This window comes from Choristoneura fumiferana, chromosome 20 (assembly GCF_025370935.1).
Source record: "Choristoneura fumiferana chromosome 20, NRCan_CFum_1, whole genome shotgun sequence".
Classification (NCBI taxonomy): Eukaryota; Metazoa; Arthropoda; class Insecta; order Lepidoptera; family Tortricidae; genus Choristoneura; species Choristoneura fumiferana.
This window is the reverse complement of record NC_133491.1, coordinates 14,557,795-14,580,042: the sequence shown is the minus strand read 5'-3', so window position 1 is coordinate 14,580,042 and position 22,248 is coordinate 14,557,795. Positions and strand designations below refer to the sequence as shown.

Genomic DNA, 22,248 nt, shown 5'->3' with positions numbered 1-22,248 from the left:
TTTTGTATAAAGAAATCAAAATAAGAAGTTGCATTATTATTGGACCATTCTACAATCACAAAAATTGCTAAATAATCCATAAAATCCATTTCATCAGAAAGCCTCGTTCCTATCATAATAAGACTGGGCAACATCGACACAGTCACGTCACACACGTCATTCATTTCATTTTCGTGCAAGAGGATGATCGTGGTGGTCTCGTTGATATTTCCGTAAAATAATCTCAGTGGTGAAGTGAGCGAACGAGTGTTCTAGTGATCCGCCGCCGCACTCACAACCGCCAAAATGTTCAGCTGGTTAAAGAAAGAGGGCGAAAAATCGGAAAGCATCGACAATGTCGTCGAGGGTCTCAAAAGGATCTACAAACAGAAGCTGCTGCCGCTCGAGCAGCACTACCAGTTCCACGACTTCCACTCGCCGCAGCTCGAGGAGCCGGACTTCGACGCGAAGCCGATGATCCTGCTCGTGGGACAGTACTCCACCGGCAAGACGACGTTCATCAAGTACCTGCTCGAGCGCGAGTTCCCGGGCATCCGCATCGGGCCGGAGCCCACCACGGACCGCTTCATCGCCGTCATGTACGACGAGAAGGAGGGCGTCGTGCCCGGCAACGCGCTCGTCGTCGACCCTAAGAAGCAGTTCCGGCCGCTCAGCAAGTTCGGCAACGCGTTCCTCAACCGCTTCCAGTGCTCCACCGTGGCCTCGCCCGTGCTGCGCGGCATCTCCATCGTGGACACGCCCGGCATCCTGTCCGGCGAGAAGCAGCGCGTGGACCGCGGCTACGACTTCACCGGCGTGCTGGAGTGGTTCGCCGAGCGCGTCGACCGCATCATCCTGCTGTTCGACGCGCACAAGCTGGACATCTCGGACGAGTTCCGGCGCTCCATCGAGGCGCTGCGCGGACACGACGACAAGATCCGCATCGTCCTCAACAAGGCCGACATGATCGACCACCAGCAGCTCATGCGCGTGTACGGCGCGCTCATGTGGTCGCTCGGGAAGGTGCTCCAGACGCCCGAGGTGGCGCGCGTCTACATCGGCTCCTTCTGGGACCAGCCGCTCCGCTACGACGTCAACCGCAGACTGTTCGAGGACGAAGAGCAGGATCTCTTCAAAGACATGCAGTCCCTCCCCCGGAACGCCGCCCTGAGAAAACTTAACGATCTCATCAAGAGGGCGCGCCTGGCGAAGGTCCACGCTTACATAGTGAGCGAACTGAGAAAAGACATGCCCTCCATGTTCGGCAAGGACGGCAAGAAGAAGGACCTGATCAAAAACTTGGGGCAAGTGTATGACAGGATCCAGAGGGAGCAGCAGATCTCCCCGGGAGACTTCCCGGACATCAAGAAGATGCAGGAGACGCTGGCCAACCACGACTTCACCAAATTCCACCCGCTGAAGCCCAAACTTCTGGAGGTTGTGGACCACATGTTGGCCACCGACATCGCCCGCCTCATGGACATGATCCCACAGGAAGACATCAACGTCGTCAACGAGCCACTCATCAAAGGTCAGTCGCTTTACTGTTGATATCCTTTACTTTATTATTACGTCTTTCTCAGACTAACTATTCAATACGTAACTTTAACTAATCCAGACAATAAAGTTAAAAATACCCCAGTTAGATAGTGTTATGCAAACAGTGAATCACTATCAATGTGGGTAACTAAACTACAGTAAATGAAGGGCAAAGGGCAAAGCAGTACAATATTTTTGATAAATTAGCAAAAGAACAGTTTTAAGGTGCCTTTGTTTCTAAAAGTCCAGTATGCTTGTGCCACAAAAACATAAACATTTGTCTTAGACAAACCTAGCATAAGGTAGATGATGACATACTTCTTATGAGCTGTTAAACCATGATTCTCCCAGAAATTCTTCATCGCTTGTCCAACTCAATCAACGGGCATTTTTTTAAATCGCACCTTTGTTTTTTTTTTGTGATCTCAACTACTTTATTAAATGTTTCTTATAACTATCATGTGTTAAACACATTGTCATGTCTGTATTACGTTATGCATTACTATTTCCTGTTAGCACCTTCTTGCTCAGACTTCTATGTGTTAGTTTGTACAGGCTAGTGGCGTGGTGTCAGATAAATATTTCAGTGGTAAAGCCGAAGCAAAGATTGCTTCAATTTTTCATAAATTCTGTATGTGTTGTTGTTCTATTTTGTAAATAATGGGCAAGCCGGTGGGAATAGAGTTCTTTGGACGCTTCGCCACTGCAGGCTACCTATGCCACATTTATCTTGAGGTTAACTTATTAACCTCCCACCATACTATGATGTTCCCTTGAAATTTCAGTCTGCTCTACTAATCTTTGTTTTCCAATCCATCCTTTCTCATATTACTGTGAAAGTAACTCTGCCCGTCTGTCTGTTATCTCTTCACGCTTATACCGCTGTAATAATTTAAATAAAATTTAAAATTTGAGACCTTGGGATGGACATAAGAAGTCGTCCAGAAAAAAGTAGCAGATCATTTTAATACAAGTACGAAAGACAAGCCAATATTTTTCATAGTTTTTATTGTAAATGTATCAAAAATGATCTAATTAATAATATCTACACAAAAAAAGCTTTCGACCTCTTCATAAGTTTGAACATGAGTTTTGTCCATCTTTTCAGACTGTTGCTCCATTTTTTTTGAAGTCTTGAATATTTGCAGTCTTAGTTTCAGTATTTTTTAAATGCCTTCATGTGAGCCCAGTATCATTCAATTGGGCGAAGTTCAGGACAGTCAGACTCTCAAACCACAATAATGGTAGCTCATTGCTCATTGATCAATTATTTTATTACATTGAGCAATACATGTTTCAAAAACCAGATAACACTATGTAATTTCTAACAATTCCATGCAAGGAGTGGCACTTATCATCACGTCGTCAAGGCTACTATACGTGCTGAGTGTGTACACATATAGCTGCGCTATAGACAGGACTGTAACAACACAGCACACGTAGATGCTGTCTTATCACAGATATTGACCTGAATCAGCTATCCGTTGATAGTGTGCTGACAACAGAGACAATATGTGTTATTATTAGGATTATTTACTTAAATACTGTGGCGCTCGCGAATGGGTCATGCTACCGCCCATATTACTCCACTTTTGTTAGCTACCACAAAGGCAATTGATGCGGTAATTTGTTCCGTGATCTGCCGAAGTTGGACTAGTTATATACTAAACAAAGTGGACATCATTTTTTTTTCCAAATATAAAATAAAGTACTCAAAGTGATACCTACTGTAAAAAAACGAATAAATTAACATGTCAAAGTACAGTCACCAGCATTCATATCTGCCACAGCGAGCGTGCAAAAATATCTGACACCTCCTTCCGACCCTAGAAATAGAGTCTTATCAGATATTTATGCACGCTTGTTGTGTCAGATATTGGTGCTGGTGACTGTACCTACTTGTCCATCCATAATTAGTGTGATTTTCTTGAAAAAAATACAGCGCTGTTAATCCAGATGATTTTGCCCGCGATATGCTGCGCAAAATTCGTAGTAGGTAATTAAAAAATCCGCACACAGAGACGTCATTTCAGTTAATAAGATTAATGAGCTATTCAATATGAAATCTCCAAATTAAATACGACAAAAATGAGCACAAAACAGTTACTGTTACTGAGTGTCCGTCTGTCGCATGCAACACAACGGTTGCGTCAACTACTTGGTACATCAATTTGAACAAACAACCGGGATAAAAAATGTCTTAAGTGCCATCTTTGTGGCATGCTACTAAAATGCTAAGGGGCTGTTTCACCACCAATTGATCAATTTTATTTGACTGATAAATGTGATGCCGTCTCCGTCTATTCGAACAAAACAAACAGAGACGGCATCACATTTATCCGTCAGATAAATTTAATCTATGTATGGTGAAACAGGGGGTTAATTTCGTTCAAATAAACACAGCCGACACGTCATCCAACCACAAAGGCACACCAACAAAGTTAACTTTCACATTTATTTACTAGGACACATCTACAAATTATTTATGACTTATATAAATAGCCTACGGAATAAGACTTAACTTGGTGTGCTCGTCTGTTTATAATAAACAATAGAGCCATAAATTATACTGTAATGGAACGAGCAATAGTAATGCAATGGTAAAGGGGTAACCCAGAAAGTGTTAGCTCATTTGTCTAGAAAATTTAAACTTCAGTAGACGTAAGAACAGATGTTCCAATTCGCACGCAGTTTATGACTAAGCACTGGCACTACGGGAGTTAATTTCGACGACTTGCTGTATTTTTTTATCATTGCTCCCCCGCTTTCGTATTTTCGATTCTACAATAGTCTGTCTAAATAAATAACAATAATAAGTGTCGGTGAAAGTGTGGCCGTGCGGCCCGCTTGCAATCGCGGTGCATTAAATGTTCTCTAATTCGTAGCTTCACAATCCTACTCGCTGGAATAATCTCTTCATAAAAGTATTGCCGTCTTAAGCCGAGTTTAGACTTGCAAGAAAAATCGTACAAATTGTATTACATTGCGGTGCTCGAACTCGATTGACCACTACAAACTCGTTGGCTTTACGGCCTCGCAATGTAATGCTTTACACGATTTTTCTGCAAGTCTAAACTCGGCTTTACCGATGGTTTATTGAATCATTCTTTTAGTTCATTTATCGATGGTAGTTGTGACGTGGCTTGCCTCAAATGGGTTAAACAACCATAGTGTAAACACACTAGTAAGGGGCTGTTTCCCATCCGTTGATTAATTTTATTTGACGGATAAATGTGATGCCGTCTCCGTCTATTCGAACAAAACAAACAGAGACGGCATCACCTTTATCCGTCAGATAATCAGTGGATGGTGAAACAGGGGGTAAATCTTATACCTTTAAATAACCAATTCTTGTATATTTGTTTTTTTGCTAGACTACCTGCGGCTTCACACTTGTAAACTAGATCCGGTAGTTGACTTGAAATTCCTCGATTTTACTTAATTCCTGTGGGAATTCCCAAAAGTTGCATCGTGGTCGTGGATATCAGTAAAGTTGCACATAAAACAACAACAAAATTGATCTTGGCAGTACAATCGCGTATCGGTAATTTTCGGCTCTACAACTGTTTATGGTTATCTACGTCTGCTGCTGATTGTACACCACATGACGTAAAGACTGCTTAAGTGACATTCGCATAACTAATCGCAAAAATGTTGACTAATTAAAACAATATTAATCACCAAATGACCACCACTAGTCATTGCGCATAGTTCCATTACCATGAATCATGTTTACTTTTCCACTTTGTAACTCCCAAACATGTCAAGTATCAAAAGGCTGCAGAGCTACTACGAAACTCGAAGTTCGTGTTGTGCGGTCCCTCTGACACTTATACTATTTAATACGCAAGCGAGAGGGACGATACGAATACGACACTAACTTATTGAGTTTCAAGTTTCGTAGTAGCCCTGCGCTGTTCTGCCGTTTGCTTCCAGAGGCCTTATTGTCTAACAGACTTGGAATTACAATCGTTTTCACCACTTCTTTCTCCCACATGGTATAAGACGAGGCTAGAAAGATGGTGAATGCGATCGCGAACATCAGCGCGTTGGACAATACGGCCTCAGGCCCTGTAGGTACTACGAAGTGCAAACTCGAACTTCGTATGTTAACGACCCACTGACGCTTAACTATGTCATTTAATACGCGAGTGAAAGGGACGGTGGGATACGAACTTCGATTTTCGAGTTTCGTAGTAGCCCCTCTGGTCAGGTACTCCCTATCCTCGCTCAGCGCAACTCTAGTGGAAACAGCTCGGCGGAGCGAGGATAGGTTAATGAAGCGTTTCTATTGGTTCATGAACAATACATTCCTCGCTAGATCCTCGCATATTTCTGGTATCTAATATTTCATGTTAGTTTACTAAGATTAATATCTCATGCAATTCTTTATGCTTTGATGATTATGGTCTACCTAATCTTTTCCTTGCGAAATCAGCGTCTTCTGTTAAGAATACACACAAAAATATAATTTGCTACGGTCAATAAATACTTTACCTTCTATCTAACTTACTAACAACATTGATACTTAAGTCAAGCGTTATTTAGGTACTGCTGAGACGAGGTTGCCAAACGAATAACGCATCTGAAATGTTGTGATCGTCATACTTTTAATTTTCAGTTCACGATTTCCTAATTTGTCCGAACTTTCTACTGTTCTCCGCTCATTAGCAGGCGCTGGCCGTTTCGCGTGATGCTTGCCGCAAAAACATGCAGACTTTATCGATCGGTACTTCCTGGGCTAAATTAAACTTATCGTTTGTAAATTAGTAGGAAAATTACGCTCATGGCTCATCTACTTCATTTATTCGTCGGTCATAAAAACTTCGCATTGATCGGGCTTTAAGGATATAGTTTTGTTTTGTAATTGTTTTTTTCGTTGTCTATCATTGAACATAAATGTAGGGTCTTGCCAATCTGGCAATATGTTTTGCTGCTACTCAACATCTAACCATTTATGGCAGCTTGTTGCTTTGCTCGTAATCTTGTTGGACCTTCTCTCCCTTTACTAATCGTGTCGGATGTTGCAAAGTACTTCCATACAACAAAATAATGGCGTCTCGCGTCTACGGAGACTTAGTGTTTGTCGCGTGGTACGTGTCAAAATCCGACCTCCTTTTGTTCTCGGTGCCCTCTCAACTCGTTTTTAACTCTTGGCGTCACATAATTAGCGTTTTCAACTGTTTAACGGTTTACTTGCAAGATTCGTCAGAAATTTTCAACATTGCTCAAAGGTTCATTGACAGGTTCTTGGCCTTGCATTATTTCTATATCAGAATTCTTCATCGTTGCCATCTTGTGGCAGTTGTGGCCTAGTGCTCTAATATCAGAATGTCGCGCCAATTGATTCAATGACCGAGTTTAAATGAATTCGATAGCTTCCTAACGACTTGCTTACATAAAGTATTAATGTCCATATTACGCAACGCGCCTATGTAACGTAGCGAAAGCAATATATCGCATCGACGTATCATAATCTCCGGGTTCTATCGCCGCAGGTTTATCGTTATCTCCGTCTTAGTCATTTACTCCGCTTTTAGATTGGAATTAACTGCGAGTTCTAACGTATCGATCTGCATTACTCCGGAGGCATGCGTTTGTATTATTAGCACGACCAGACACGGAACTCCAGCGAGCTATCAAGCTGTGCCAAGACCTTTATCCATAAAACTTAAAATGAATCTGTTAATTATACTTATAACCTTAATAGTACCGCTAGCTGTTTAACAGTCGTTTGCGTCACCGGGTCTCACGTGAGCTCGCAATGAATTCATAGTAGGTACTGATACTGTACTGATAATGATAAGGTGTTTGCGTAAATAGCGCCGGTGTTTGATGCCGGCGCGGGCGGTGCCGCGGCCGGGGTGCGCCCGCGCCGCGCGGCGGCCTTGCGCATTGTGCTGATGCTCCATTATCTCCACACAACCTTCGGATCGCGGATCCAACAATTGTCTACCAATGTCCGGTTTTTAGAGCATACTAAATACTAGTTTTTGCCTGCGCTCTCACGGTCAAGGTTGTTTTAGAATTATTTGCCTTCATTGGATAAAATTAGATATTATCGACTAACTAATAATATGTATATAGCCCGCATGGGCGCGAATACAAGGACGTTAAGTACGTGTCAAGTGTGAGCCTATCGCCGATTATCCACTATCTATGCAGCTATAATGATCTAGTTACCTCGTCGAGCTCGCTATCTCCGAGCGGCCCACTTGTCTTCCGATTCCGCGGAACAGTTATTAGCACTTTTCTATGCATTTTCTCATTATATATCGCTGGTTGCGTCATCGCCTCGTCATCGTCGTCGAACAGGGCCCGGGCTGACTCAGCGTCAGCATTTCCAAACGGATCATTCCGCTAAGTATCGTTCATTGTCCTGATATAATTTACAATTACTTTGCATACGGAGAAATTTGGCTTTCGATTGTCGTAAACATCGCCTTGATTTTCTCGAGACAATTTGTCGAAATGGTTATCGCTTAATTTTTATTACCGGCCGCGGCGCGAGCGCTAGTTTGTTTGGAATTAGTTAGCGGTAATGCGGAGAACGTTTCGCCGCGGGGTTTCACTGTTGTCATAGGTCTGCGCTGTAGGCGCCCGCGCACGCGCCGCTAATCCGGAAGCGCAATTCGGGCCAGCGCGCGACTTGTTAACTTGGACATTTCCTCGCGCTCGGTAGCCTCTTAATAGCTCATTGACTCTGTTTCACCCTCATTTTTTACTATTGTGTTCTAAATAACACAGGAAGCTCATCGGGATTAAATAAAAAGATATCTTGCCAATTACCGAGAAGTGATGTAAAATTTGTAGCGTTACAACTTGTAACGATACGTATTTTCCTTCGTTCTAGAACTTTTCGGTTCAGCTGAAGTCATAACATTATTTCTGATTCCATGACGCGCTTTATATCATTCTGCAACGCGACAGTTAAAACGATTATTGACTAACTATATGAGTGCGCTGCAATTACAAACACTCGATCGATAGCGCAGCAGTCCTCTGCGTGACCCGATAACGTCCAACTATCCGCCTGTATCACTTGGTAAAACTCGCAGAATTTCATTAATCATGCCGTCAATTTCTTCGAGTGGTGTAACACATCTAGTTCTTCGGAAGTGAGCAATCTTATCGTTTGTTTATCAAGTCTAATCGTGGTGTATCTGTGTCGGTTGCCAGCGAGAGGCGTCGAACCCGAGCGGATTGATTGCCAAGGCCCAGTGCAAGGGAGTGCACTCGCTCGAGACTTTTGACCTGCTCTCGCATTCAATGACGTCTATAAGTTTGAAGTCAAAGCAAGTTCCGGATGTCTTGGGTAGTCGCGCTGGTTTTAGTTTTCTTCCAAATGAGATACGATTATACGATATTATCATAGCGGTAGTGTTTTACTATATTCACGTGTTATTTTTACTTTTACTGTTATTTATTATACAATCAATACACATACACTTCTCATTCTTGATGGATATTCTTTATGAGCGTGGCGTTCTAAGGGGGAGGCCTTTGTTCAGCAGTTTGATCTCTTCCGGCTAATGATGATGATGATGATTCTCTTTGAGGGCTTCAAGCGGCTGAGGCTAGCTGACATAGATTTGAGACTTCAAAAAACTACAAAAAGAAGTCTACAACGGTTAAATCGGACGATCTTACCGGCCAGTTTAAATCGCGGCAGGTATTATCGAAATAATTATTCCGCGTTCTTTAGAAGTAACTATAGCGATTACTATCTTGTTGGCGTATTTTTTGCAGCTGTTTACATATCATTTTAGACTTTTCACTTTCACATAAAAAATTATAGCATCTTACTACAGAACTCGGTTGACGGAATTGTACCATACCAGTACATCTTTTCTTATAATATTTTTGAGTGTAACCACAGTGTAACGCAGTTTGCGTCTGCGTGAATGTCAAGGCTCGGTCTGCGGCTGCGGGTGCCGTCCCGCGGTGGCAATGGGAGCGCGACCGCCACTTTCGCCGCCCGATGCGTCTGATAGTCCATTGTGCACACGCGTTAACATCGTGGAACAACATGCTTTTGTTACTGGCTTATTGAATGGGATAATTTGTGTCGTGTATAGAGAATTGGATGCGTCATGCGACGCACCGGATCGTCACGCTTGTCATCAGATGATCACACAAACAGGCTTATTTGAGCTGGACATAGATGACTATCTTTGACCAAATTTTTCCATCTATCTATACCTATGAAAGAGTAGGTACTGTGGCTGACTAACTAATTGTCTGGCAGAACAAACACGGCCTAAACCACTGAAGCTAGAGACTTGAAATTTAGCAAACATATTTCTTGGGGATCATAGAGGTGCATCAAAAAGGGATCTCGGTCATTCTCACAGAATAGAGAGATAGCCCATTTTTTATTCAACCATCAAATCAAGCTAGTAGTTGACATACATAGGTGATTGTAAAATAATTTGATATCTTTGGGTTAAAGGAAAGGAAGCTTCTAATGTTACTCAGGCCCGTCTTTGCTTTGCCCGTGCTGTTATGTATGCAGTCCTAGGACTTCCGACCCCAACAGAACCCTGAAAATCAGATATATTCACTGGTTGGTACGAAAAAAACATTGTTTACTTGGTTGGTATTTTTAACGACGGAGTGTGGCCCTATTTTGGTACCTAAGGGGCTCCGACATGCTCTAGAACTGGGCTCTGATGTGGCCATCGCATTTTATTATTGTATGCTTCTCTGCGCCATATTAAGTACGGCGTACAGCTTTAATTAACACATGTTTAATCCATGCCACAGCGAGCAAGTGGGCGTATCGGGGTGACTAATATCACTGGAAGGTGAGCCCTTCTATCAGTCTCTGTAAAACTCAAAGAAAGTCCAAACATGAGTTAGGATGATGCATGTGGCAAGTTGTCGTTCATTGTGGCGTTCTAAGGGGGAGAGCTTTTTTCAACATTTAATGTCTTCCAGCTGATGATGATGGATGGGTTAGGATTTTATTTGTTAAGCTAGGCTATACAAGGCTCCTCTTGACCTCCAAATCCCCTTTCTCAAGCCATGTTCGGCACTCGCTCAGTTCCGCGTCCAGGTCGCCCCTCCGCCTCGGCCTGCCTGGCCACTGGTGACCGACCCATCATACGGCTGAGTGCTCCATCGCATCTGGCTGGCATTCCCGGCAGAGACATTTATATTATTAAAATTTTATGCCCAAGTGAAACTTATTATTGTAGTGGCTGTAGTACATTCTAGATCGCCCGATACAATGTAATCCGGTATCAGGTCGATCGCTATCGCTGCAGTTAGTGTCGCAAGACTAAGCGGCGCGTTGCAACCTGACACGCTACTCTAGTTCTTCTTCCTACGATTAGAGTGGGCTTCCATTGAAGCGTTACGGAACGGAGACGCTCACTAGAGACTAGACATGCTCTGTCTCTCCATCTGGATACTTCCCCACCGCTGTTGTTGACACGTAGTGATTGTATTCTTTTTGGCAGTCGTTACTCGAAAATGTTCTTTGTGTCTATGACTGCTATTTACACTGTGAGTGGTGAGTCGCCTGGATCTGTTGTTCCTAGTTGGATAACAGAATCCGTAACATTAACTATTTTGTTTGTAATCTGTGATCTACAGTTACATGTGCACTATATGCAATCTTGTGCTTTCTAAATCAGATTTAGAAATCAGCATCTTACGTGGCTCTTATTTTATCAGCTGATGTACTTGGGACGTCAGAGACAAAAGCTACTAGATGATCCTTTACTTGAATTGGATAGGGCTTAGAACAGGCTCCCATAATGCACCTGCTGCTTAAAATAGTCAATGCTTATTATTGCTTCTGCTCTTACGAGAGCCATGAAATTTGTAGGAGGAAAGGATACTCAGTCACGTGGCGATGGCAGGTTCGTTGGCGGTCCAGTTCCGCCATGATGCGTGCACTTGATTTCGGTTGATAATTTTAACACAAGAGCACAACAGTTGTTAATTGTGCCGGGGGCATTGTTCCCGCGTCCGCTGTGACATCACTGGACTGAGCAGCTTCCATTGTGCGCCCGCGCCCGCGCCTGCTCTGCGACCCTCCGAATTGGCTCTCGATTGTTCTTTTCCCTTTTGTAGAGTAGAAATTGATGCATTGAGTCTCAATTGGCTCGGTGACCTAGTTAGCCGTGCAGTCAAGTGATAGTGCATTGACGAGCTGAATTGGAGTTAATCTTAATTCGAAATGTGTTGTTATCCCCGTTTTGTTGAAAGTGAACCATCACTGTGCAGGATCAAGACAGTTATTTGTTGACATTTGTTGCGCTTTCGACTAAACTACATAATAAATAACAGGCCGATTCGCCGCGCAGGCGAACATGTTAATTTCATTGACTTATTCACTTAGTTGAAATTATGTCGTCCTTCGTATTATTGCTAATTTGATTCATAAAACTAGCTAAAACCAACAGGCAGGTAGTAGATACTTGCGTCGTGGGCAGAGCACGCTACAAGCGGCACGAAATGTGTAACAATAACACAAATCGCATCGACCGTAAATCGGTTAATAGTTACTGCTAGCCAATGTTTGATTCGCATTAACTTACGCGACCCATTCTGAAGTCGGAACCGCTTCATTACTAAACGGGACTTGCATTCGCATTGTTGTTTGTTAACCGGACCGCCAATTGCTGCAAATTGCGCTCCAAGAGGGGCTGCCACTTGCGCCGTATTCGGCCTCCAAACTGGGCCACTGTCGCTTTCTACCCATACCCGATACATTCGCAAAAAGACACATTTCTTTTCGCGGAATCCTTGGACATTAGGCCTCATAAAACTTGAAACAGAACACCTTATGCCAATGTTAGCTTTACATATCAGTGATGTAAAGTTCGTTATCTTTACTCTCCGTTTATTCGCATGATGTCATCCCCTAAGGCTTTGGCAAACAATGGTAAGGTATCGAATAATCCTGCGCTAGCGCATAACATAACGGTGCCATTGTGCGCGATCGATGGCGTATGATAATGGTGCGACGTGCCGCGCATGCGCGCGTGAATGAATGCCACCACAAGGTACTCCGCTCCCCTTTATTTTCACTTCTCTACAAATAAACAATCAATTGTCTTCCACCGATGCTCTGGTTTCTAAGCAAACAATACAATGCGTCTGCGCTACCAAGGTGATCTACAAGCTCGCCCACGCAACTTGCTACATTGTTGATGTTGATAGTTAGAATACATTAATTGTAAATTATACTTTCAAAGGTCAAAGACATTTAATGAAAGCAAACCAAAAAGCTATAGAAACCTACTAATGTGCTTACTTGTGTACTTAATTGTTTTATGCTGACCTTTTGCTTCGCCTACAAATGACCTAGTTCTACAAATCATATCCATTTCTATAGAACATTTGCTTTCCTACATTCCATTTAATTCGGTTATCTTTGAAACTGTGAGCGCGTTGCCGGCTGGCGAAAGATAAAGCCTTATCACTGCGTATTGTTGACACTTCATTGGTCAGAAGTGCTTGTTTTTGGGAGATTGCAACGGTATTGTCACAAAAAGTGTTCAGTAATCTTATGTCCCTCTGAACCTGTCGGCCTGTGAATGTTTGATGAAGGGTTTATGTCGTTTTGAATGCACATTGAATTCTCAGAGTTTGAGGCGACGATCGCGAGGCGCGGCCACGGCGCGCTGTCTTACACCGGGCGGTGGGCGGCGGACGCGCTTCCTTCTTACGCCGAGGATACAGGTATCCTGCGCCTGGCCTTCCTGTGCCGTCCGCTAACTGCGCCGGTTGTCGCCTCAGACCTTCCTGTCTTCCCTGTGCTGGTGTCGGTTCTCTCAGAAGCTCTATTGTCGCTCGACATTGACGCATTGTTGACTTGGCTTCGCGTGATGTGCTGTCGTGTCGTCGTGTGCGGGTGTGTAATCATAAATCGATTTGTCCACCGTCCGTCGCTAAATGTTCTCGCTTCCTACACTTTCACTCGCTACGTAATAACTAGATTACCTGTTTATTATGTAATGGCGGGACCTTAACATTGTAAGCGGTTTATGCCTATATTTGTCATTGGGGTGACCATCAAAACTGATAACGTGCGCGTATCGGAACACCGAAGTCGTGACGCTGACTTATTTAAATCATTGTCTAGTATTGACCTATTGATGGCAGGGCAGTGTTGACTTTGATCTGCGCTTTGTTTACTGTGCGTTATCATGTGATAGTCATCTGCCTCGTAAAGGCATGCCGTCGGAGACTAATTACCGCTATCTGTGTATGAACTATTTACATGACATAATTTGCGTAACCTAGATCCTAGCTCACGCAACCTTTAGCATTATTTTGCGCCGTCTACATCCGTTACTAGTTATTGTTGTTAACATAGAGACGCTATGCAAACTGTCTAAAATGCTTCCGGAATATTTCAGCAAGTAGTTCGGTTACGTTGACGTACGGGGGTACAAATGTTTTCATGCTTTTTAATTGTGGTTAACAAATGCTGTTGCTAGCTGTTACCTGCATCTTCGTCTGGGATTTTACTTTTTAACGAGACGTAAAATAGCCTAGATGTTAATCAGAAGTATAGTGTAGCTTTCTATTAGCGAAATTATTCTTAGAATTGATTCAAAATTCAAACATTACTAGAGATTAACCCCCACATACAAACAAAGCACACCTATATTTATTGTCACTAGCTGCGTCTGCGAAGAATTCGTTGATCATTATCCCGCGAGAACATAACCTAACCTTCTGAGGTAAAAATCCTATAGGGATCCTTCCTAAGATCTTAAAGACTTAAATTATCTCCTTCCAAATTTTAGCATTATCGATTTTGTAGTTTGGGCGAGCGGGAAATTGTAACAGACAAACTAAACTCACATTTACATTAGGTTGTCAGGATTGCATGGTAGATGATGTCGAGTTTGTGCAATTTTGATGGACTTCCTTGTTCATATACATATAGGCATATGAGGCGGAATGCAGCTCGTTTTTGCAGGGCGTCACTTCCTTGGTTGCGGTAGCGCGTGCATTGCAGTGGCAGTACTTGCTGTCGCAGTTATATGTAACGGCACTGACAGCTGTCGCAGCAACTGGTTCGGAATCGTGATTTGCAGAGGTTTAGGCGCAGTCCTATTCGCAGATTGTCCCTTTCGCAAAAGGTCCCTTTTATAAATGTCTCTCTCTCAAAATATCCCAACCTCAAAACGTCCTTCACATAAATTATGTCCATAACTATTATAGCATCCAGGTTTTATCACGCTACTTAGCGTGATTAAGTGTTACAGTTAAGCTAATGTTAATGTGTAGTGTAACAGTAGCTTTAGGTATTAGTGAAAGTCACGAAAGTTTCAAATGTTATAAAATTATGTCCCTTTTATAGAATGTCCCGTTTACAAACCGTACTAGTCTCTGTACTTATAAGTAGGATCATTTTGTAGCTGTGACGTTTTGCAAAAGGGACGCTCCACAGACGGAACGTAAGCAACATAAGGGCCTTAATGCGGAAGGGACATTCCGCTAAATGGGCTTTTACAGAAAGGACTTTTTGCGAAAAGGATGGTACTTTTAAGAAAGGGACGTTTTGCAAAGGGCTACATTGCACAAGGGACCGTTTGCCAAGAAACCGTTGTGTGATCGGGATCTTATGTGCCTAAAACTCCGCGGGCCGATCCGGTGCCCCGGCGACACGGCAGACGATCGATTCGTCTACTTTTGGAACAAAACCGTCTGCAAACTGCAGTACAGTCTGGGCCTACGTCATACATTAACAAAATATCGTGACACATACACATCGCGCAAAGTACATAGATGTTTTCATTATTGTGTACTATTTATTCCTTGTTAGGTCGCGGTCGGTAGGTATACATAAATATGTAACTATGCTTACGTAATGGAATAGTGAGTGGTAGGATATGGTATGCGCAGAATTCCTACTGTTTTAAATATTTAATAGCGACGTGTCAACAGTAATTAACGAATCGCAGATGACTAAACCCGGCTAGCGCAGACATCCGAGTGGGCCCGAGCACGTGTCGCTCATATTAGCGCTCGGCGCTAGCGGCTGCGTGTTTGTTTGTGTCGTGTCGTGGGCGACCCATACGAGCAACAACGCCAATTTGCTCAATTCGCCGGCTGCTTGATTTATCGCCTCGTCAAGGTTAACCAAACTAAAACAGTGTCGTCCAGTCGGCGTCACACACCGTTAAATGCACTTCAGCGTCATCGGCTGTCAATTGATTTGTTTTTATCGCATCAGTCTGACCTACATCTACTTGACCTTCGATCAGTAAATTGCAATGCAACTGTGCGTAAGAATATCGATTAAAAAACTAATTCTCGTAGAACAATAAACTGCGAAGTAAAAAGTATCGATAAGAAGTTTGAATGTACGTAAGACCTCGCGCGAGATGATGTCTGTTGCGGGCCGCGGGCCGCCCGCCAGGGCTGCTCACTACTTCGGATACGCCGATACGCGATTTATACTATTTTGAAGTTACCTTTGAACAGCACTATATCTCTATACCTAATCTCCACATAGTTTCTTGTATATGCGACCCATAAAATCAAGTGCCTGTAACGGATGCTTATCATATTCCACATCCTGCGAGCGCCAGTATTGCAGCCTGGTGCAAGTCAAGTGTGGCTATTCAAGACTGTCGTGGGGCGGCCGCCAAGTTGATTCAGCTGAGTGAGTATCTATAGCTCAGCGAGTTTTATAGCTTTGTCGCTGGACAAAAGTGATGTAAGAACGAGCTCCGCCGACAATGGATGACGCCAGCGCAACTATTAATATATTGTCCTCTTGTACTCACACAGGACCTTAGTATCTGTTTTTGCTCTTCTTGAGCGAGAAAATGATTCGATAGCCAATCGCTTTCCGTCCATGTCGGTGAGACAACCTGCTGCTTAGCTACTAATATGGAGAAATATTTAATGCTTTACATAAATAAGCTGTGGTATAGGTTAGGTAGTGCCATCAGAGTTGAGGTCACGCACACAAGAACATGTCATGTAATGACAGCGGGATTTTGACATTCACTCATTCATTTCATTCATTCTCCTTTTATGCAATCAGTTCTTCATGTAGCTGTGTGTGTGATTCATTTCAACTCTCCTGGCACTACCTATAGCCATAATGGCTTGACCTGGGGCCTCTCAAGCTAAAGATCGTGGATTCAACCCAGCCAGGCTCGCACCTGAGTTTTCTGGAATTTATGTGCAAAATCTCATTTGATTTTTTTTACAAGATGCAGAAAATATTTGTTAGGGATTGATTCTGCACACAACTAAGAAGCAGTTGTGTGTGAAGCTCCCACAGATATAGATATCTTAACTGGCTCGCGTGAGAACTGTAGCTGTAACGTGGGCTGTAGCCCAAACCGCTCATCTAATACGGAAACCTGTGCCTAGTTGGGGACGTACAAAAGCCGGAGATGCGATGAGGATGTTTAAATTAAAGAGGTCGATGGAAGAATTCATGGTGTATGACAGCCGTGCTGCTCGTCAGTAGGCCATACGGAAAATTCTAGATTCTAGGACGAATGGAACGCTTGTTAGCGTAGTGCCAGTAATTTTCACACGATGATGCGGTCACGTACTGACGTATGGGCATTATAGTCCACCAAATTATTTCCTTACCATTTTCACGACAGTTATATCAGAAAAAAATCTCTTGGATGCAAGCTGGACTCGTGCACCGAGAATTCCTAAAAATAATTTAGTACTAGTATTTTTTTAATTAAAGATTTTCGGTTTTTTTTTCTTTCCTTGTATATCATTTCTAGAATTTTTATTACTGAACAACGGCAAATACACGAGACACTGACAAAATTTCCCTATGATAGAAAAGCCATATTTTTAAAAAGCTACGAAAAATAACAGAGTAATGAGAAATCTTTGGTCGACTGTACGAAGTGTGCGGGCTGGCCGTTTCCGCCGCGCTCCTTGCAACTAATCAATTATTTCCAATAACAATATGTGTTGACCCGGCAGCATCGGCTTTGAAACGTGCTTCAGGTGCGAGGAAGTAACACGGGACTTTGTTAAGTTTCACGGTCTCGCATTTGTTTTGCATCCGTAACGCTGGTTGCTATGATAACATCCTCAAATTTCTAACCACAATTTACCTGCATCCTATTATAGATTGTTTAGTTATTCATAAACGATTATTGTGTAATTAATGGGAAACAATACGTCTATAAATCTCAGTTACTGCAGTCAAACGAGCGCGACAGCCGACATGGCATTGCTTTCCACTAAATGCCAAGGTTTATAGATTTTTTTCCGGGTGCATTATTACTTTATTTTTTAACATTACCGCTATGATATAAATTAGCCATTGCATTCGCTTGTTGTTGTCGTATTTATTTAATAGTGTTCGAAAAGTATACAAGTGTTTTATATCCGGAATATCTCAGGGTTACTTAACCGAACGCCCCTGCAAAATGTTATTTAGGATTTATCAATTGTGGTTATCATGCTCTGTTTTTGAAATAAAGAAAATACACCATCACTAAACTACACTTCGTCACATTCCAGGAGGCGCGTTCGAGGGCGTAGAAGACCAAGTGTCGCCGTTCGGTTACGGGCGCGGCGAGGGCGTGGACGCCGGCCACGGGGACCCCGAGTGGATCTGCAGCCGCGAGAAGCCGCGCTACGACTCCATCTTCCAGGGGCTCAACCCTGTCGACGGCAAGGTCACCGGCGCCGGTACGTGCCCCCCGCAGCCTGACCCCGCCTGGCGCGCTCTGCTCGCCTCCACAGATCAGTGCTCTCTCCTCGCCCAGCTCTGCGGCACTCTGCAGCACTCGCCCCAGCTCCAGAGACTCGCTGATGCTTTAGCTCTCTCCACGCAAAACTGCAACATGATCGCGCAGTATCTAGTGAGCGAGAGCGAGGCCATGTCTTCTCGCGTCTCTATCCACAGCTTGCACGAGTCGTCTCGCTTCTCTGCGTACGCCCCCAGCAGACCCGACTCTCCCGCCACGGAACCCGCCGCCAGCGACTCCAGCGCCACCTCTGAAGAAGAATCGGCACCGATGTACAATCTAGATTTGAAAGTAGAACAATCCAACTTCTTTCAACCGATCATACAGTCCATCAAGTTCATAATTCTATTGCTTTTAAATATCGTAACGATATCGATTACGGTGGAGATTATGTTTCTAACGGTAGCGTACGTGTTCACCGGGGAACCGTTCCTAGAGTTTGTCGTGGAGAAAACGCCGCAGTCGTGGCTGGAAGCGTCGAAGGCTCTTGCCTTTGGGCCGGAGGAAGAGCTGGTGCGGATCGACTCGTTTTTCGATATCTTCACTCGAAGCAACTTTGTCAAGGTGTTGAAGCGAATTTCGAGTAGCTTGGCTTCGGGGGTTAATAACTAATAATGAGTTGTTGTATTTGTAGGATTGTTTTGTTAAATAGTTAACGGTTGATGGTTTGTAGGTAGTTGGGTGGTGCTGGGTTAGCGAGGTTGGGATCTAATACCGATGACGAATCTTCGAGCGTCTAGTTTCGCCGGCGTTTGTGAGCATGTGCTGTTTGTTTGACGTTTGCATGTTCTGTCGAGTCGAACCCACTTGGTACCTACTGTCTCGGTTTTACACGCCAAAGACGCCGACCCGCTATCGTAATGCCGCCGGGCAACGATTTGCTTTACGGAATTGAAGGCCAAAGACGCCAACCATTTCGGCAAGATAAGTCGGCGATTCGGCGACTTTGGATTATACCTAGAGTGCCCTTTAGTTGGCACCATCGAGTTTCTGCGAGCCGTTAGTTTACTACCTAATTAATAATCATACATAACATTATGTTTAAGTAATGGAAAAATTGCACGCATGCTGTAGAATCGAACCGATTAAAACTTGACTAAAAATGCACCCCTTTGAGTGTTTCCACGAACAGTGGGCGCCACCGTCGCATATATTATATGTGCACTAAGAAAGTTACCCATACTGTGCTTATTTCGGTTTTCTTACTGCCATCGGCATCTCATGCGATTGAGTCAATTGTTCCACCGAATGTCCACAATATGGCGCTCCTCATGTTTTATGTTTGTCTATTGCACCTCAAATACAGTCACGATCTTTTCTTTGGGACCCATTAATCGAATACCAGATCTGTCATTTTGTACGCGTATGATAATATTTTTGCTAACTAAATAGGTCATAAATTAAAGGTCATGATTGTACAGTCGGTCAAATAAGTGGTCTGCCATCCTAAAACACGATGGGAAGCCTGATCGAAACTGGAAGAGCACTTATTTGTCTCGGGCCAGACCGTAGCATCATTCGGCGTCCCCTTGCAAGTCTGAGCGTGCCTCTCTCCGCAGCCGCCAAGACGGAGATGGTCAAGTCCAAGCTGCCCAACTCCGTGCTCGGCAAGATCTGGAAGCTGGCCGACATCGACAAGGACGGGCTCCTGGACGACGAGGAGTTCGCGCTCGCCATGCATCTCATACAGGTCAAGATCGACGGACACGACCTGCCGCCCGAGCTGCCGCCGCATCTCGTGCCGCCCACCAAGAGGAACTAAGCCTCCCCCCTCCCCCCTCCCCCCCCCCCCGTATCGTACCGTTCCTCTCACTCTCGTATTACATAATATTAGCGTCAGCGGGACGGCAAGATACGAATTTCGAATTTTGCAATTAGTAGTACAGGGCCAGGTGTCGACTGTCGAGGTGGAGTTCTCAGGTGGTGGAGCGCCGAGTGGCTTGACGGCAACCGCGTACGGTTCTTGCTTCAGCTGAAGCCGTATTGTCTAACCCTCGTCTTTTGCCGTGTGACAGTCAGAAAGAAGTGGTGGAAACGATTGTGATTGTGTTAGACAGTAAGGCCTCAGTTTAAAGGTTTAGCTGCGAAGCATCTGAAGCGTCTTCTGCCCCACAACAACCTAACAACAAGAAATATGTCCGTGAACTAAAGGCAATACTAATGCTGTGTCACTTCACGCAGTAGAGTTGATTGTCTCTCGAAAATTTACTTTATGAATGCTAATAAGAACGCTCGAACGGTTTCGGTACCAATATCCGTAGAACTATTTGTATGCTGAAATCGGATGGCAAATAGTTCTACGACTACTCCGGTCTGTATTTTCACGGATTCGCTCTAAAACCGTTAGCGGTTAGTCGGCTGGTAGATCAATATAGCGGTTGGTAGCAATAGTAGCTAGTGCTAATACTTCGCTATTCGATGACAGTTGTGTGTAGTCATTGTTCGTATAAAGTACCTAATTGAATGGTTTTAGTTCATGGATATATTATTACATTTTAGTAGTGATAAAGATATGGCGATTGGAGCTGCGAGGCCTTGCCCATACAATGTTTTCTTGATGCTTAAGTGGACGTTGTAAATGGTCCGCCGCTTGACTCGAGCTAAAACCTACAAGCTTGCTGTCAGATCGCTGGGTCGTCTCGGAAACTTTTAGATCTGGCCGTCCTTACTTGTCTGGTTGTAGATATCCTAATCTGGGATTCAATCTATTTTCAAAAACACAACTCAACATACTTGCATATCTATTTGAGGCTAAGTTTCAAGTTTGTTTTTATGTTGTCATGATCGTTCTAGAATTTAGTTTATCTACCTACAGCATAAAAGAGTGAGGATGGTTAGGCCGCTACTAGTTACTAATAAATCCTTGAACTTTTTAAGTATTTAAAAAAAGTTTGAAAGAAACCGAATCGCATCGCCACGGTACATCAACCAATGAGTACATTAAGCTGCTAAGATCTGTCGGAGATTGGCTGATGCTTGATTGCTTTACGTAATCATTTGTTGATTTATGTACGTATGTTTTTAAATACTTAAAAAGTATTACTTAACCTTATGCCAGCCCTGTTTGACGTGACTTGGAGCCGAACTGTCCACCGCGGCATCTCGGCACGGTAGGTCTAGTTATTGATACGTTTTCGGCTGTTGTTTCTGTTGCAATAATAGAGTGCGGATCGATCCGTCGACGGCTTCGACTCCGTCGAGACTAAATTATTTTTACATTTTAAGTAATAATTAACAAAAATGCTCATGTTTTGTATGGAAGCGTGGACGGATCGCGCCGACTTGCGAGCTGTAAGTGCATAATATCACCACCAAATGGCGCCGCAGCGTCCTTAATGTTTGTTAATACGATTGAATTGTTATAGCGACAGATTATATTCTCTGTACGCTCAAAGCGTACCGCGGGATATTGTGTGTCCAGTTCGTGTGTCCGAACGAACGAGTTGTGTGATTGTTGTGTCGCGGGTCGCGGCCCGGCGAGTGACTAGTGTTCGGAAGGATTGGTCTTTTAGCCCTCATTTTTATGAGTGCTTTTTAGGACGCGAATGATAGAACTGCTTTCTGTTCGTTTTAATAAGGCCAGTCTTAAAAAGGCTCAAGCCATTTTTTCAAATCTCAGGCCTGCTTTTAGTCGCAAACGTTTTTAAGGCTGAAGTTTGTCAAATTCGAGGTTATCGGACAAATAACGCGAAATCAACAACCATGATAAGTTTTTGTGTAAAAATTTTAGCTTTCTCTTTTCAAATGAACAACTGGAAGGCAAAGAATGAGCATAGTATAATAAAAACACCTAAAGTTATAAAGTCAAGGCTCTTAAATGCAGAAGCAGCTGAAGAGTTTTGTTTCTCGAGCAAAATTTAAGTCGAGATATTAAAATAAAAGCTAATATTCTCAGTCTTTCCGAACACTACGAGTGGCGGGTGCTTAGCTGTCACGAGGCGCGGCTATAATCCGTGCACTGTGCACCGTGTGTATAGTTTACTAATATCAGTCACGACACGACAGACTTAGT

The 22,248-nt window shown here is 43.6% G+C and overlaps 2 protein-coding genes across 3 annotated transcripts; both read left to right on the top strand.

The window, feature by feature from the left end:
* The first annotated feature begins 128 nt into the window (after positions 1–128).
* Positions 129–21,755, top strand: Past1 (putative achaete scute target 1). 2 transcript variants are annotated; one of them, XM_074102953.1, is made up of 4 exons: positions 129–1,510; positions 13,120–13,215; positions 18,007–18,177; positions 19,796–21,755. In XM_074102953.1, exons 1-4 carry the CDS (start codon positions 286–288, stop codon positions 19,996–19,998), a joined length of 1,695 nt encoding a protein of 564 aa, XP_073959054.1. In that variant the 5' UTR covers positions 129–285; the 3' UTR covers positions 19,999–21,755. The 2 variants fall into 2 exon arrangements, with proteins under 2 accessions (XP_073959054.1, XP_073959055.1); XM_074102954.1 differs by lacking the exon at positions 13,120–13,215 and having other exon boundaries at positions 136–1,510.
* LOC141438903 (uncharacterized) lies at positions 18,184–19,139 on the top strand. The gene has a single exon (XM_074102955.1). It carries the CDS (start codon positions 18,333–18,335, stop codon positions 18,846–18,848), a length of 516 nt encoding a protein of 171 aa, XP_073959056.1. The 5' UTR covers positions 18,184–18,332; the 3' UTR covers positions 18,849–19,139.
* Positions 21,756–22,248: the final 493 nt, after the last annotated feature.

Excerpts from the sequence above, each read along its gene's own strand:
- Past1 (XM_074102953.1), top strand. The coding sequence starts at position 286 with ATGTTCAGCTGGTTAAAGAAAGAGGGCGAAAAATCGGAAAGCATCGAC. Across the intron at positions 13,216-18,006 it reads TTCTTACGCCGAGGATACAG|GAGGCGCGTTCGAGGGCGTA; the intron begins GTATCCTGCGCC and ends GTCACATTCCAG. Across the intron at positions 18,178-19,795 it reads CGGCAAGGTCACCGGCGCCG|CCGCCAAGACGGAGATGGTC; the intron begins GTACGTGCCCCC and ends CTCTCTCCGCAG.
- LOC141438903 (XM_074102955.1), top strand. The coding sequence starts at position 18,333 with ATGATCGCGCAGTATCTAGTGAGCGAGAGCGAGGCCATGTCTTCTCGC.